This window comes from Musa acuminata, chromosome BXJ2-3 (genome assembly GCF_036884655.1).
Source record: "Musa acuminata AAA Group cultivar baxijiao chromosome BXJ2-3, Cavendish_Baxijiao_AAA, whole genome shotgun sequence".
Lineage (NCBI taxonomy): Eukaryota > Viridiplantae > Streptophyta > Magnoliopsida > Zingiberales > Musaceae > Musa > Musa acuminata.
Window position 1 is genome coordinate 40,694,196 of NC_088340.1, and position 14,192 is coordinate 40,708,387.

General features: G+C 45.2%; 4 protein-coding genes across 11 annotated transcripts; 1 reads left to right on the top strand and 3 right to left on the bottom strand.

Moving 5' to 3' along the window:
• Positions 1 to 2,420: 2,420 nt before the first annotated feature.
• Positions 2,421 to 6,135, bottom strand: LOC135608278 (pre-mRNA cleavage factor Im 25 kDa subunit 1-like). 6 transcript variants are annotated; one of them, XR_010485480.1, is made up of 8 exons: positions 5,972 to 6,135; positions 5,816 to 5,882; positions 4,911 to 5,004; positions 4,353 to 4,426; positions 4,157 to 4,243; positions 3,968 to 4,078; positions 3,591 to 3,868; positions 2,421 to 3,426 (listed from the first exon to the last, which is right to left on the bottom strand). XR_010485480.1 is itself a non-coding variant. In XM_065100975.1 (7 exons), exons 1-7 carry the CDS (start codon positions 6,133 to 6,135, stop codon positions 3,797 to 3,799), a joined length of 648 nt encoding a protein of 215 aa, XP_064957047.1. In that variant the 3' UTR covers positions 3,543 to 3,796. The 6 variants fall into 6 exon arrangements, 4 of the variants coding, with proteins under 4 accessions (XP_064957047.1, XP_064957046.1, XP_064957045.1 ...); XR_010485479.1 differs by having other exon boundaries at positions 2,421 to 3,482; XM_065100975.1 differs by lacking the exon at positions 2,421 to 3,426 and having other exon boundaries at positions 3,543 to 3,868; positions 5,816 to 5,861.
• Positions 2,513 to 3,354, top strand: LOC135608279 (uncharacterized). Its single transcript, XM_065100976.1, has 4 exons — positions 2,513 to 2,804; positions 2,929 to 2,978; positions 3,055 to 3,130; positions 3,218 to 3,354. The coding sequence occupies exons 1-4, from the start codon at positions 2,513 to 2,515 to the stop codon at positions 3,319 to 3,321; spliced, it is 522 nt and encodes a 173-aa protein (XP_064957048.1). The 3' UTR covers positions 3,322 to 3,354.
• A 213-nt stretch (positions 6,136 to 6,348) lies between the features above and the next one.
• On the bottom strand, positions 6,349 to 11,054 carry LOC135608277 (probable protein phosphatase 2C 6). 3 transcript variants are annotated; one of them, XM_065100970.1, is made up of 6 exons: positions 10,837 to 11,054; positions 9,654 to 10,614; positions 9,159 to 9,539; positions 8,959 to 9,064; positions 7,163 to 7,477; positions 6,349 to 6,488 (listed from the first exon to the last, which is right to left on the bottom strand). In XM_065100970.1, exons 2-6 carry the CDS (start codon positions 10,416 to 10,418, stop codon positions 6,424 to 6,426), a joined length of 1,632 nt encoding a protein of 543 aa, XP_064957042.1. In that variant the 5' UTR covers positions 10,419 to 10,614; positions 10,837 to 11,054; the 3' UTR covers positions 6,349 to 6,423. The 3 variants fall into 3 exon arrangements, with proteins under 3 accessions (XP_064957042.1, XP_064957041.1, XP_064957043.1); XM_065100969.1 differs by having other exon boundaries at positions 10,711 to 11,054; XM_065100971.1 differs by lacking the exon at positions 6,349 to 6,488 and having other exon boundaries at positions 6,889 to 7,477; positions 10,711 to 11,053.
• A 774-nt stretch (positions 11,055 to 11,828) lies between these two features.
• On the bottom strand, positions 11,829 to 13,250 carry LOC108952319 (U-box domain-containing protein 35-like). The gene is made up of 3 exons (XM_065099569.1): positions 12,937 to 13,250; positions 12,737 to 12,827; positions 11,829 to 12,618 (listed from the first exon to the last, which is right to left on the bottom strand). Exons 1-3 carry the CDS (start codon positions 13,248 to 13,250, stop codon positions 11,956 to 11,958), a joined length of 1,068 nt encoding a protein of 355 aa, XP_064955641.1. The 3' UTR covers positions 11,829 to 11,955.
• Positions 13,251 to 14,192: the final 942 nt, after the last annotated feature.

The window sequence follows — 14,192 nt, forward strand, 5'->3', positions numbered from 1 at the left end:
TCAAGTTTATTGTTGTGCGCATGCAGAGAGAGGAGACCGTTCACCGACTCTGATGAATGCTTGGGGGATAACTGTTTTAGACTGTGCGAGAAAGCTTGCACGAGAGGAAAAGTAAAAGATCGCAGTCGAAGGGAAGAGAGAGAGAGAGAGAGAGAGAGAGAGAGAAGAAATGGGGCCGGAGTTGGAGATGTGCTTGACCTGCACAGCACTGTGCTTGACCTGCACAGCACTGTGAAGCTGTGGTCATAACTTCTGCTGGTCATTGACGAAAGAATTCATTTTATGGGATTCAAGATAAAATGTGCTTCAGATTTTTCGACCAATAAGGTTTTTAGATTTAGTCCCCATGATGCCTAAATTAATAATCCATGATGTATGAGTGCATATACAAGTAGTAAAAAAAGACAAGGCTCTTTTTCCTTATGTCGTAGAATATTTTATGAAATATTTTATAGGGAAACGATCTCTAATCACCTCCAATAGTCTTTCATTGATCTTTTGTCTACATGAGCGATCGGAGGGTTGCAGCCTATAATTGTCTATTTTTTACCTTTACCTACGTGGATAGACGGGTGGAGGGTGACCTTATCATCTTCTTCTATCATAGACACCACATGATATTTGGGTATCAGATGACGATTAGCTGATGATATAATCCCTATCATTTGTCTCACTGGCCAAAGGCATGCTTAGGGGCTCTAGCTAAAGGGGTTCAATGTGCGACGTTTGATTTATCTGACATATCAAACTCATACCTCTTCGATCCATTGTCGACCTGATGATATGTTTAGTTTGCCCAGCACATCTAGTCTATCGTGCACCTCGCATCATCCGAAACGAGTTTGTTTGACGCATTCATCCAAGATCACCTCCTCCTACGTTGTTAATGGTAATCCATTGCTGACTTACTCCTCGTATTATCGAGGGATGCATATTGGTCATACAAGGTTGAGTTTTTCAACCTCTATGCCTTTGGGAGAGGAGGGGGTTAGACTTCCCGACCTCTACACCTTGAGCACATTTTGTCTTATACCTCTCATTATAATGGGTTCATTTTGCACGGGTTAGGTTTTCTTGACTCGGACACATTAGACATATTTTATCTTGTGCCTCCTATTATGGTAGGTTTCTCTTAACGTAGGTCAGGTTTCCCCAACTTGTATACCTCGGGCACATTTTGTCTTGTGCCTCCTAGCATAGTAGATTTCTTCGAACATGAGATGAGTAGGTGGCTCAAGGTCATCCCCGGGGGTGAAAGACTTAGGTTATTGAATAGACATCAGTACTGCATCGACGTTTTTATGCCAAAGTGGATGCATTCAAGTACGTAAAGGGTGATTGTTGTCCCTCTTGAGTGAAAGTAATATGGTTCGGGGGCAAAGTCACCTCGCTTAAACATTCATTAAGAGGGTAAGTCGGCTAGCGTTCCTATGATATCAGACCTTTATTCTATCACCAAAATGATGATAGAAGAAATCGTTGACATCTTGGTTAACTTAACGTGGTCCGAACCCATATGTGCAGGATTGTTCGATGTATCTCCAAGGTAGAAACATCAAACTCTTAAGGTACCACTTACATGAAGACTTGGATCGAAAGATATTTTTCGATATGATTCCTCTAATGCTCAAATTAATAACTTAAGGTGTATAAGTACAGAGCAATCAAAAAAGGTAAGCCCCATTTTCATTATGTAAGAGACGAGTTATTATAACTAGTTATAAAGGGACATGAAATAATATTTTGTGAGAGACGACCTTTAATTGTCTATGATAACTTCTTGATAAGAGAGATAGTCCATACCCCTCTGTCTTCAAATATAATTAGAGAATTCTTACGTGGGGTCCGAGAGGATTGTGTCAAAGAATAAGTGCGGCGATCGAACCCAATGAAATTACCCGTGAAAGTGGAAATTGTAATGAAAATTTTCATGTGAAGTGTACTATCGAATTCTGGTCAAAGTCAACAACGTCGATGAATTCCTTCCTACATCCACGGAGACAACGGCCGCCAGCGACTTGGGTCACGACCCAAGACGCGTCTCGCTCACCGGCGGCGCCCACGTGGTCGTAATTACGTGTGTCACACCAGCAAATCGAGGGTTAGAATGCCATTGACCGACTTAAGTCTTGACGACGCAGCAGCAGTCGAAGCATCCACCTATCACATCCTTCCGACGTGGGTTCCATGGCGGTCGGTCGAGCGTCGGTCTCGTCTTCTTCCTCCGGGGGTCAAATACCGTTTGCTAGCTACTCCGACTGCCATCAACGGAGGGGCTCCACATCACGCTCGCCCACCGTTTCGATCCTTCTCTCTCTCTCTCTCTCACAGTCTCTTGCATTTAGTGTTGTCCTTCTTTGATGCAGCTACCGTTGCAGCTTTTAATGAAAGCATTAAATGCGTTCAACTCATCCATAACATAGTTCTAACAAGCTGTAATATATATATATATATATATATGGCTTAATCTTTCTTCAGTACAACACTCCCCAAAGCTGCAATAAAGAACTCTATGGCGATGGGCGGGGCGAAGCCTTATCTGAGTCTGATCTTTGGATTCAGAAACCAGCATGCGCGCACTGTAAAACCCATCGGAAAACACAGTAAACCAAGCGACTACCAAACACCAAAACCATCGACTGCTTCGCTTATACATGGGCATCCCCATCCCCAGCTTGATTCAGTCTTCTGCCAACCTTCTTTCCGCTCTTCCAAGTTAGCTAAGGAGAAGAAAAGAGACATGACCACGGTCACTCGTGCAGCTCTGGATCAGAAGCTGGCCATGGCCAAGCGCTGTTCCCACGGTATCTATACTGTTACCATTGCTATTGCTTGATCAACAACAAAGATAAAGAAGAGCATTACGCTTCTTGCAAGCCCGTCTGACATATGGTTGTTGTTTGTCATCTTCCTTGGAATAACTGGCAGAGGGAGTGGTTGCCGGAGCGAAGGCCGCCGTCGTCGCAACTGTGGCAGCTGTAAGCCTCCTCTTCTCTACTTCATCTTCGACTGTGTTCGGCCATCGGTCGATGAACTCGGCTTCATACATCGTAGCTAGCTAGCTTTAAGATTCTCCCATGGGCGAGATCCAACCTTAATCCCACTGCCCAAGCCCTCATCACCTCCACAGGTTCTCGACACACTGCCTCTAGTTTAGATGCTTTCTTCATGCTGTTGCCTATGGTCGAATAATGGAGAGAGTTTGGCTAAACTGCAGTCGCAGGAGCTGCCTACTTCATAGTTGCGGTCAAGACGGTGTTGGCATCAGCCGGGAAGAACTCCTTCGAGGGAGCCAACATTAACGTGCCCAAGAACCCATAATTTGGGAGTGTCACCACATGTTATTGGTAAACAGTGAATCGATGCCTGTTAATGGCAGTTCTCTGCCCATCAGCACTTCATTTGCATCAGTGTTCATAAACACGCCTGCATCAAAACTATTCACACTTGTTCAATCTCATATCCTGCACTCGGGACACATTCTGCAAGCAATGCATATTATTTTGTGTGTGACATCGATCGATAATAGTTGCTCATGACACTTAAGTACACGTATGCTTCCAACTATGTGCAAGCAAAATTCAACATACCTTGAAACCACTTTGTACAGACTCCGCACCGCAAAATACTATACGTACATTCGCAGTATGCTAATTGACTTCAGCTACAAATTTCCCACGCCACCATACACGATAGAAGTCATTTGCTGGTAGGCCGTGTTGATTGTCTCCTATAATGAGAGGTTTGTTCCAATGTCTATATATCCAATCTAAGGATCAACAGTGTAAAGTCCCGTTCAATCTTGGATGATGTTGAAGGAGAACTTTGACAGTAATTGTGGTATACCGGATATAATCGGGCCATATGTCTGCAAAATTGTGGAAAGAAGAATCACTGACCAATATCACTCGGCACCCAAATTTTCCAGTGTTTGCAAAATGAGCTGAATAGAATGTTTTCTTCATACCTCGCTATTGTCATGTAATTGGCACAACGGCACGGCAAGCAGCTTCAGGTTTCTTGGTACGATAAAATGCCGTGTCATTGGCAGCTTAACCAGGAAAAGCTTTGTGCATTCCTGTAGTGGGAAAGAACCACAAAACAAAAGTAATAAACATGGTTTATATACAACAGAGCAACATGAGATGGTGCACACCTTCGGTCGACGCAAATTAGGAGGCAAATATGGGAACGGTAACGTTTCAAAGTCTGACCTCCACCACATCCCGATACGCTCGTCTATCTGATGAGAAATACTGAGAAGAATAAGAAGTTTGACAGCCAAAAGCAAATAGACCATATGCCAATCAGCATCTAATGTGAATTGCAAGACCAAAACAATGCAAGGTAACCTGCCAGTCAGCATTTGTGCCATTTTCTTCACTGGAGAGCTTTCTTGATAGCTTGCGTTTTAGACCTTCAACATCTGAAGAAAATCACATATCAATCTTCCTCGGTATCAATCTTATCAACAAACTGGAAGATTCATTTTGATAAATGTCGACAGAGGCATCTAACTAAACTACATTGCTGCAGGTTATAGAAAAGGTATACACAATCTCCGGTTTAACAGCATTTGAATCCATCATACGCTAACTGTTTGGTATTTAGAATTCGGATGCTTTTGGGAGCAGTCTACGATGAACATGGATGGTTGCTTTCCAAACCAATAATCTTGAGGACATAACTACATTATTATTGGCCTAAGATAACCAGGTCATAAAGCATCAACTGTTGGTCAACAGCTGCTCCCTTCGGACGAAGGACTAAATGCATTAACTAGAAGAAGATTGTATTACATAGGACAGATAAAATTAAAATTAAACTTAATGTATCGAGATATGACATGAATTGATCTAAAGGCATCCGGTGTGAGATGAAAGAAAAGCTTTGGAACAAGTACGACAAACCTGATTCACCAGATCGAAGACGACCTCCTGGTAGCTTAAAGAAAGAGTTTCTCACTTGCAGTAATAGCACATGAGGGTGTTGAAACAATTCGACCTGCTTCAGCAGACTCTTAGACCCTTGTAATGAAACACATACTGCAGAATTCCTAGCAAGAGCTCGGTCTGCTCAATGGAAAGCTAAGAGGTACAGCTAAATGACGATGGATCACAAAATTAAGATGAAAGAATAACCATAGTGCAAAGTTAACCATATTAACAGTGGCAATGTAAACAAGTGCAATTTACATCTCATATACGCACTGAAGATCACAGAGATATTTCATTACGAAGACAAAGCAAACTGCATGAGTACTGGTGTGAAATGTCACCATTAACAACAATCTACCATGTAAATGTCAGACTGAAACCAAGAAAACATTTCCACAAAAAATCAGAACAGAAATCCAGGCATAATAATCAGCTATTAATCACAGGCAGATGGAATGTCATGTCGGGAAACAACAAAAGAGTTTGTGAATCTTCATATCCATCTAACCATCTAATTAAATTTCATAACCCCTTAACCCAAAATAACAAATAAATAAATAAACAAAAAAAAAGAGAAATTTTTTTCTTCAGCTTGTAGCAGTCCCCTGTTACTTGTAGAACCATTTTGATAGGAAGCATGTTAGCTTGATCGAATAGCTTAATCAAACCCTAACAACAAAAAAATCCCTTTCTTTTCTTTTTGTTCATGTGTGTGTTTATTTAGGTGTTCGAAGATCAAATTCCAAGACCCTTTTCCCTTCTAAGCAGAGAACAAAAGGATAAACAATGAGTAAAGGCGCATGTAACTCGGTAATCGATTCCACACAGCTGCAGGATGTCTCAAGATACGAGGAAGGGCGACAAGGGAAAGAACCGACCAGAAGGATCCCGTGGACGCAAGTCCTCATCCCACGAGCCGCGTAACTGCGAGAAACCCACCAAGTGCTTGTATTTATGCCGTCAAGAAAAATAATACATCAAATCAATTCACAATACGACCGCAAAAGAGAGACAGACTAGATTATCTCACATACTTAGCTTTCATCCGCTGGAGTCGGTCGGCCAGGCAGTCGTCCTTGTCAGGGATGGCGTCTTTAGAACCGAAGAAGTAACGACTCAAGGGATATATCTCCACCACGTTGCTTCCACCGCCGCCGTCGCCGCTGTCGTTGCAGTGGAACGTCTCACCGTTTTCCATGGTGAATCTCCTGGGCGACAGCGCAAGCGGGTGACTCAAAGTCTGAGTAGAGATGTTTTGGGGGAAGGGGCGGCGATGTGGCGCGAATCCTCAGACGTCTTCCGAGGACACTAATCCACAATAACAATTTAGGTGATGCCGTGTGTCGAGCTGTCCACGGAATTCCTTAAGAAAACCAACGGTGATCGACAGCACCGGACATCCCTTTGCTTTCTCGTTCTTATTGGCTCCGTGTGGCATACGTGTCCGAACCAAAACAACTGATCCGTTAGAACATAGAGGGTTCGTTCAGTGCGCCCCCACACGCGTCTTCCTGCAGACACGCGACGGCTTCGCCCAAAGCCGTTTCCACTCTGGTCCGCGACCCAACCCACAGTGATAGATTAATTCGGTCAGTAAATTAAGTATAATTCAGAGATCGTCGTTACTATTATTGTCATGCAAAATGTAATAATCGGAGAACAAATAAAAAAAAAAGCTAAAACTATAGCCATAAAAATCGAACCTAATTATCAAACTCAAAAAATCGGAAATATAGTTAAGATTACTTAAATATCCTGGATTTAATTTTTATATTATCTGATCAAGAAGGAAGTATTATAACACTTGGAACAAATTCATAGCTACGATTGCCATGGCAAAGTCCACCATAAATAATCCTTTATAATTTGCAACATAGATAAGCTTTGTCCTACTTCTGAAGAATCCCTTTTGATAACATCAATCAGCAAGAATCCTGACAAGAAAACATAATTTGCAACCGAAAGCTGTGAAGTTTACTGTTAAGTGTTTGAGCCTATCTCATGAAAAATGAAATTACAAGATTCTGACCACCTTCATTAGAGATATGAACATGGCAATGTTGTATATAGTATGTGTAAGTGTACATTCCTTTAAGCCCAGAAATAAAGAGATGGGCTAACTCATGTGTCTAAGTCTAAATAGCTACCTAGAACTCAAGTTCTCATGTACATGGTTCTATGGGGAAGTCCAACTTACTACCATGACTACTTGTTTTTGAACTTACGTTGTGCTTTTAGATCCACCACGATGATGGTGATGTTGTCCTTGCTTCCTTTCTTGAGAGCAAGCTTTGACAGGCAGTCTGCAGCAGCTTGAGCTGCAGGATCAGCTTGTTTACCCCTTGGAGTGGAAGGTGGCACAGGACCATTCTTTTTGTGCCAGAGCAAGATCCGCCTGCGGGCTACATCGCACACCTCTTCGTTAGACATGACATCCCACAAGCCATCGCTAGCAACAACAAGACATTCATCCTCTCTTGCACGTTGGACAAATGTAATTTCTGGCTCTGGAATGATCCATGGCTTCAGGTACCGATCCCCTGCATACGGCAGATCAATTAGTCACTGTTTTCGGGCTTTTAATCTATGCATGTAGGAAATAAGAGGACCAGACTCGTGGATGCTCTTAGATAATTCCTACGCCTACAATAACAAGTTTAGTAATTTTATGAACCAGGGTTCGACGGCCCAAGTGCAGATTTCCTTCTCAAGCAAAAGATATACATCACAATATCTGCTCATGTTTGTGATATGAATGTTATTCGTAATATACTGTACTGTAACATCACAACCACATCTCAGAGATCAGTATATCTGTCACCAATCCATGACCTAGTACTTTAGAATTTTAGCACAAATTCTATTCCAAGATGCTTTGAATTAACTGAACAAAGAAAACATAACTGAAACTGCAAAATATAGTAGCCCCGTTATTGGAACGCCCCATTATCAACAATTTTAGCATGAGATATACATAAAAAATAAGTGATGGCAGTTTTCAGCACAGGTAAGAATACTTCAGACTGATATGGAAGTGTTGGTCTTACAGAACCACCAAGTTCTAACATCACCAGGAAGCCATTTCAAGCCACATGAGCCTGCATGCTCTAGGGAAACATTGATCAAGTGAACATGAACATTGTTTGTCACACTCCATACACACAAAATCACAGCATTGGAAAATGGGCAAGAGGGAAGTTTATGTATCATGCATGACAAGGTTTTTTACTTCAAGGAAGAAACAAATGGAAAAATACAATCTATGGAATCCAGTGCCCTAAAGTTAGGATGATTTTTATGTTATTTAAAAATGACAAAAAAAATCAAATTTCATTCATGCATAAAGATGACTAGGTATTTTGCTACCTAGTAGTATTGTGAGGTTAGAAAATGAACATATGCATAGTTTAGGACCACTGAAAAGCTCACAACAAAGTATAAGGGTGTTCATGTTATGTGGCATTTTTGCCTATTTTTCCTAGGTCAAGTCCATCATAATGCACAGATTGTTCATGATATTTGTTCTCACAATACAGAAATTGCAGATGTACCCTCCTCCTCAAAATAGACAAAATTAACTCTTGTTTTTCAGTGACCACCTATCTCTCTCACTATACATATATACATGTATATGTGTGTATATATATATACATATATATATATATACATATACATATATACATGTATATGTGTATATATATATACATATATATACATATATATATATACATATATATACATATATATGCACACACACACACACATTCACCAACTTTGGCAATAGCTCCTATATAATACAATGAATCAACAAGCTATTCATTAGGCTTGTTCAGCTTTCAATGTTTGCAGCTGATGTTTTGTTATGGGCATCCCAATGCATTTGAACTGTCATAAAGTTTGACAAAAACAAGCATGATCATCCACACTGTGCAAATAGAACAATCCAATTATTACAGAAAGGTAAACTTAATGAGTTAACTCCACTGCTAGTAACAGATTTATAAGAGAGAAAGATAAATACCAATTGAACGTGACATGGCAAGAACACCAAATACACGATATCCATTCCACTGTATGACCTTACCACCCTGAGCCTCGATCCTTGTATACTCATCTTCCCTGTTAGGCTAAAGTATACAGTAGAAAATTGGCTTGTAGTAGAATAAATTTTAAATGTAATCTTGGAGATCCATAGTATTAAAGTTTAAAACATAATCTTACTTTATGATCCACTGATAGAGGCATTGGTTGTTTGCCACAGCAAAGTACTGCCCTTGAATCCCCACAGTTTGCAATGATAATGTGTGATGAGGAGATAACAGCAACCACAGCTGTCGATCCTACAGTGTCTGGGGCAACAGGTTCTAATGGTACATTAGGACAAGGCAGGTTACCTTCGTTGGGTGCTTCGGCTGTGCTTCCCATATTTCCTCTGCTTCCTTTCCCTCCAACCTCATCATCAATTTTCTGGAAGCAAGCAACGAAGACCTTCTCCCACTTCCTCTTCCAATTGCTACAACTTGTGCCTCCCGAATCTTTAACCAAACTCCTCAATTGGTCTATCAACACAAGATGGAGATGCTCACGACAGTAGTTAGCGACCTGCAATATTAGAACAAAAGGCAACATAAGAACCAAAGATCTTTGAAGTTTTCACTCAGGAAATTGGACAGCAACCAACTGTGGAATTGAATGTTCTGACCAAAACGTGAGTACCTGGGCACCCCCATGGCCATCATATACACCAAAGAAGTGCAATGGCAGGCGGATCACATCTGGGTCTAAGTCATCCACAATCTGATCACCGGTAAGCAACCGAAGTGGGACTTCGAAAAAATTAGGCACCACAACCACAGCATCCTCCATCTCCGGCCTTCGCCCACAAATCGTTATGCATCCCCAAAGGGGCATACTTTCCATCAAGAACATGCTCTGCGAGCGGCCGGCGCCACCACCTGAACGGCTTTGTGGGGTTCCGTACTCAACAACAGGTGTTATGGCCGCATCAGGATCAACCATGCTTACGGCTAGGAGTTCCACTGAAGCCGACACCGGCACAATCTCAACAAGGCTGTTTCCTGCATCAACAGAGGAAGGCGTCCCCATCTCACAAGAAGAGTCAGAAACCGAGAACTCGTGCATTGCGCAGCTTATGCTGCTTCTATCGCTAACGACAGAACAAGAGCTTTCGACCGACAATCCAGGCTCGACGGATGTTGAGTCCTCCATGTCACTCTCCGTAATCGGATCATCCCCGCCCCCGTCCTCCTCCAAAGCAGCCGTCGGCGCTGCCGCCTCGATTTGCTCAACAACACCGACCGAATCAGAACCAGATGCTGCCATGGGACCCGAGAGGAGGTGCTCAGCTTCTTCGGCAGTTCGTTTGCGGTGAGCGATCTCGACTGCAGCGTCGCAGAGCGAACTGCCTACCCCGGATGGCAAAGAAAGCGCGGGAGGCATCTCATCCATCCACTCCCCCATAAGCGCTGTGGTCGCGGTGAAGCCAGTCACTGCGAGACGTGGCGCGTGTCGACCTCACGAGTCACGCGCACATCCCTAACTTTGTCGAAGATCCGTTCCTGCCGCCGCGGCCTCGTCGCTCTCTAATTCACGGGTCACGCGGCGTTGCCTCCCGTGCCCCAGAGACCATGACAGCACCATCCAACCAACCCCCTTCCTGTATCAGAGGAAGGATTATATTAAGACTGGAAACAACAATTACAAGCAACCCAAACAAATCGAGGCAGTCTCCCTACTCAATCAGGGCACTCACCAGCATACACCCAAAGAAGATAAAAGGAAAGGAATTGATGTGTGGTTATGTTCCCCAAAACGAATCTCACTGCTGAGAGGTAGAATATAAGCAGGACATAAGGATGGGGTGGGCGAAATCGAGAACCTTTGCACTATCATCTCTATTGCACAAGCAAACGCTCCGGTGGGGGTGCTCGGCATTGTCTCAGTTCCCTGGATCTGATGGAGGCTCCATTGTCTCGATAATGAGAAGGAGATGTGGAACTTTGACAAACAAGAGATGCACAGCAGAGAGAGACGGAGAGAGTGAGAGAGAGATGTCCGAGGAAGCCGATGTGGGAGCGTGAAACGGCCTGTTGGATCCAATCCCTTGTACCGAATCCCCCAGAAACTCTCTCTTATGGGCTCGTCTCGACACGTGTCCCTTCTCGGACCGCGGAAGGGCCCCGCGAGAGCGCGCGTGTTCCTCTTCTCTGTGTGGGGCCCGCGGCTGCTCACGTTTTCGCTGCACGGTTGCGGGCCCCAGTCCCATCGGGTCCGCGTGTTCCGAGGACAGTCCTCTCTCCTGCTGGATGCTCACCACGTGGCCACGATAAGAAACTTCACCGAATCGGATCCCATACTTCGCGCAGCCGGACGAACGAATCACGTGACCACGTGGTCAGCGGTCTCTTACCTTCCACTGCGGCCACCGTAACCAGTAGAGGAAGTAGCAGCGGCCCACATTTGACGACCCTGACGTGGACGAAGTGATTACCGGTAGCGAAGACTCACGGCACGAGTCAAGGAGTCGGATTTGAAGGCGCCCGTGACGGGAAAAAAAGCTGTAGTACGACTGAAACACCCCTGAAAATTTCAGGGGTGATTTTGGTCGTCCAAAGACTAATGGATCATTAACATCTCTTAATGTATGTATTTGTACACGATTAGGATTCTTTTGTCTTCTCCAATCATTTCTTTCTGATGATTACTACTGAAGCATTATTGTGCCGTCACTCGTAATAGCCGAGTGTTCTGTCATGTCCATGGAGAGAGCAATTAGATGCAGTGTGTAATTACCAGCTCGTTTCAACATATCCATGCACCGGTGCAGGCCCGATTGTGCCCTGAGCTTCGTCCTAGCTTCAGACGCCCTCTTCCCTCAGCTCTCCACTGTGTCCGTCATAGACTTCCGTGGCGTCCCCACGTTTGGGTTGCTCATCGTCATCTCGTGGTCAGCAGAAACCAGCACGAACTTCCATTAGCATCTGATGTGAAGCTTCAGCTAAGCGTGGCATTTGTAATGGTGATGCCTAGGAAAACGGATTGACGAGAGATCTGGCTCGCCGTAAATGTGTTGCCCGTTGCTGCTGTAGCTGCTTCTGCTGGTGGCAGTGCCGTCGCTGCCGATGGAGCTAGATTCATAAGCATGCCCAAGATTCCTCAGCCGGTTCAACTCCGGCAGCACCACCATCCCAAGATCCGGCCGGTCCTTCCTCCTCGGTTCTGCGCACTTCAGAGCGAGCTTGGCGAACCCGAGCGTCTCCTCCACTGGCCAGTCCTTCACGGTGGCGTCGAGCATCTCCATGATGGTTCCCCTCTCGATGGCTCTCTCCACCGGATGCGTGAGGCCCATCGGCGGCTTGGCGGTGATGATCTGGAGAAGCAGGATGCCGAATGAGTATATGTCGGATTTGGTGCCGAGCATGCCCGTCTGCTGGTACTCCGGGTTGATGTAGCAAAAGGTGCCGACGGTGGATATCATCAGGTACCGGCTGACTTGGTTGGCGACCGACGGTGGGACCAGGCGCGCCAGGCCGACGTTGCTCATCTTTCTCAAGTAGTTGCGGTCGAGGAGGATGTTGGCCGGCTTGAGGTCCCGATGAACCAGCGGCTCTGGCTTGGCCTGGTGCAGAAAGAGCAGAGCGGTGGCGATCTCAGTAGCAACCTTGCCTCACCGGAAGGTGCGGTCCTCAAAGCTTCCGTTGTCCATCTTACTATTTTCTTAGCGCGACTTGATTGAGTCATCAGGATCTGAGAGTGGAGAGTTGGCCGAAACGGGCGACTGCGGAGGAAGAACAGCGGTAGTAGGTGGAGTTATCGCCGTCCTCACGGTTGTCGGCTTCCCTTTCGATACGGCATACACTGCACAAAACTCTGGTGCCAGTTTGGTTACGTATGTAAGTACGTCAGGATTCCTAAACTTCCGGCAAAATGAAAGCAGAGGCTTCTTTGTCTTCGTCACAACAATAATTCCATGGATTACAAGGTTTGCATTGCAGAGGCTTCGGAGAAACGTAGATACTTCGTCAGTGCATTTCTGCTGGAGGCACCAACAACGATGTCGTGGACGTAGTTTGCGTTGATGTAGTCGATGATGGCCTTGGAGATATCACTGTCTTCCAGAACTACCTCCGCATCTGCTCCTGAAGACCATCGACAAAGATCACGCAGCTCTGAGCTTTGAAGGTTTTGTTTGCTGATCGATTTGGAGCAAGAGAAAGAGTAGACCTGAAAGGTTACCCACCCCTTTCCGAGCGTATCATCCCCTGTAGGGGAGAAACAATTGTGATATCTCATTCTCCGACTGTTCCCGGGCGGCGTCCGAGTTGGTTTCGGCTGCAGCACCCGTCAACAATGATTCATCGGCAACGTAGCAGGAGCAGAGGTCGGAAGAAGAAGGTGTTAGGTGAGGTGAACTAGGTGTTGTGTGAGCGAGTAAAGAGGGAAGGGTACCTATGGTTGGGCTTGGCTTCGACGTGAACGAGGATGAGGGCGTCGTTGCCATGGAGAACATGGTCGACGGTCCGTTTCACCGCCTGCTGCCTGTTCTTGTCTTTGTCGATGGCCACCACCGTCGACGCCGACGGACGCCCGTCATCGTTGCCTTAACCGCCGAGCATTTCCGCACTTGTTCCCGAAGATGATGAGACGAAGACGACAACGATGATGGAGAAGAAAGGCGACAGCTTCCTGTCCCTCTCTCTCTCTCTCTTGGTTGACATAATTATCGAACTCGGGTAATCGGGTCGGATCTCTAACCGCCTCGCTGCTTCTCACAGCCTCTACATAAGGATAAAACTTCTATTTATCGGATCCGGGTAATCGGGTCGGATATCCAACTGCCTCAAACAATCCCATGTTTCCTCGCTCCTCGACGCAAGCCACGGGCGGAAGCCACAGCAATCCCATGGTCGCTGCCGCTCCCTTCCCTTCCGGAGCAGACGGCGAGCCGACAGTTACCCCGGACCTCGACGCTTCCTTGCTCGATCGTTGATTGCCGCATTCCATCCTCCAGCAGCGGCGTCTTCGATGGCCACGCCAATCCGCCGCAAGGGTTTTCTTGCTTGATAAAGAAATATTGTTCCTTGATCGAACCAACATCTTGCTTGAATCATAATCGTGGATCGTCTCGGCGCTCAAAGGACGGTCTCGACTTCCAAGAGGTGTAGTGATATTAGCATCGAAGAAAGGTTTCATTTGTCCTGCACGGTGTCTGTTATTAGAGTAATCATGCTTTCA

Bases quoted from the DNA above. Each gene is read 5' to 3' on its own strand.
- LOC135608279 (XM_065100976.1), top strand. From the start codon at position 2,513: ATGGCGATGGGCGGGGCGAAGCCTTATCTGAGTCTGATCTTTGGATTC. The intron at 2,805-2,928 runs GTATCTATACTG...AATAACTGGCAG, and splicing joins GGCCAAGCGCTGTTCCCACG to AGGGAGTGGTTGCCGGAGCG. The intron at 3,131-3,217 runs GTTCTCGACACA...GCTAAACTGCAG, and splicing joins AGCCCTCATCACCTCCACAG to TCGCAGGAGCTGCCTACTTC.
- LOC135608277 (XM_065100970.1), bottom strand. From the start codon at position 10,418: ATGGGGGAGTGGATGGATGAGATGCCTCCCGCGCTTTCTTTGCCATCC. The intron at 9,540-9,653 runs GTACTCACGTTT...CTAATATTGCAG, and splicing joins ATGGCCATGGGGGTGCCCAG to GTCGCTAACTACTGTCGTGA. The intron at 6,489-7,162 runs GTAAGTTCAAAA...GTCGCGGACCAG, and splicing joins GGTGGATCTAAAAGCACAAC to AGTGGAAACGGCTTTGGGCG.
- LOC108952319 (XM_065099569.1), bottom strand. From the start codon at position 13,250: ATGAGATATCACAATTGTTTCTCCCCTACAGGGGATGATACGCTCGGA. The intron at 12,828-12,936 runs GTAATCCATGGA...AACTGGCACCAG, and splicing joins GCCTCTGCAATGCAAACCTT to AGTTTTGTGCAGTGTATGCC. The intron at 12,619-12,736 runs GTCGCCCGTTTC...CGGTGAGGCAAG, and splicing joins ACCGCTGTTCTTCCTCCGCA to GTTGCTACTGAGATCGCCAC.
- LOC135608278 (XM_065100972.1), bottom strand. From the start codon at position 6,135: ATGGAAAACGGTGAGACGTTCCACTGCAACGACAGCGGCGACGGCGGC. The intron at 5,883-5,971 runs GTATGTGAGATA...CATAAATACAAG, and splicing joins CTCCAGCGGATGAAAGCTAA to CACTTGGTGGGTTTCTCGCA. The intron at 4,244-4,352 runs GTTACCTTGCAT...ATTTCTCATCAG, and splicing joins GCACAAATGCTGACTGGCAG to ATAGACGAGCGTATCGGGAT.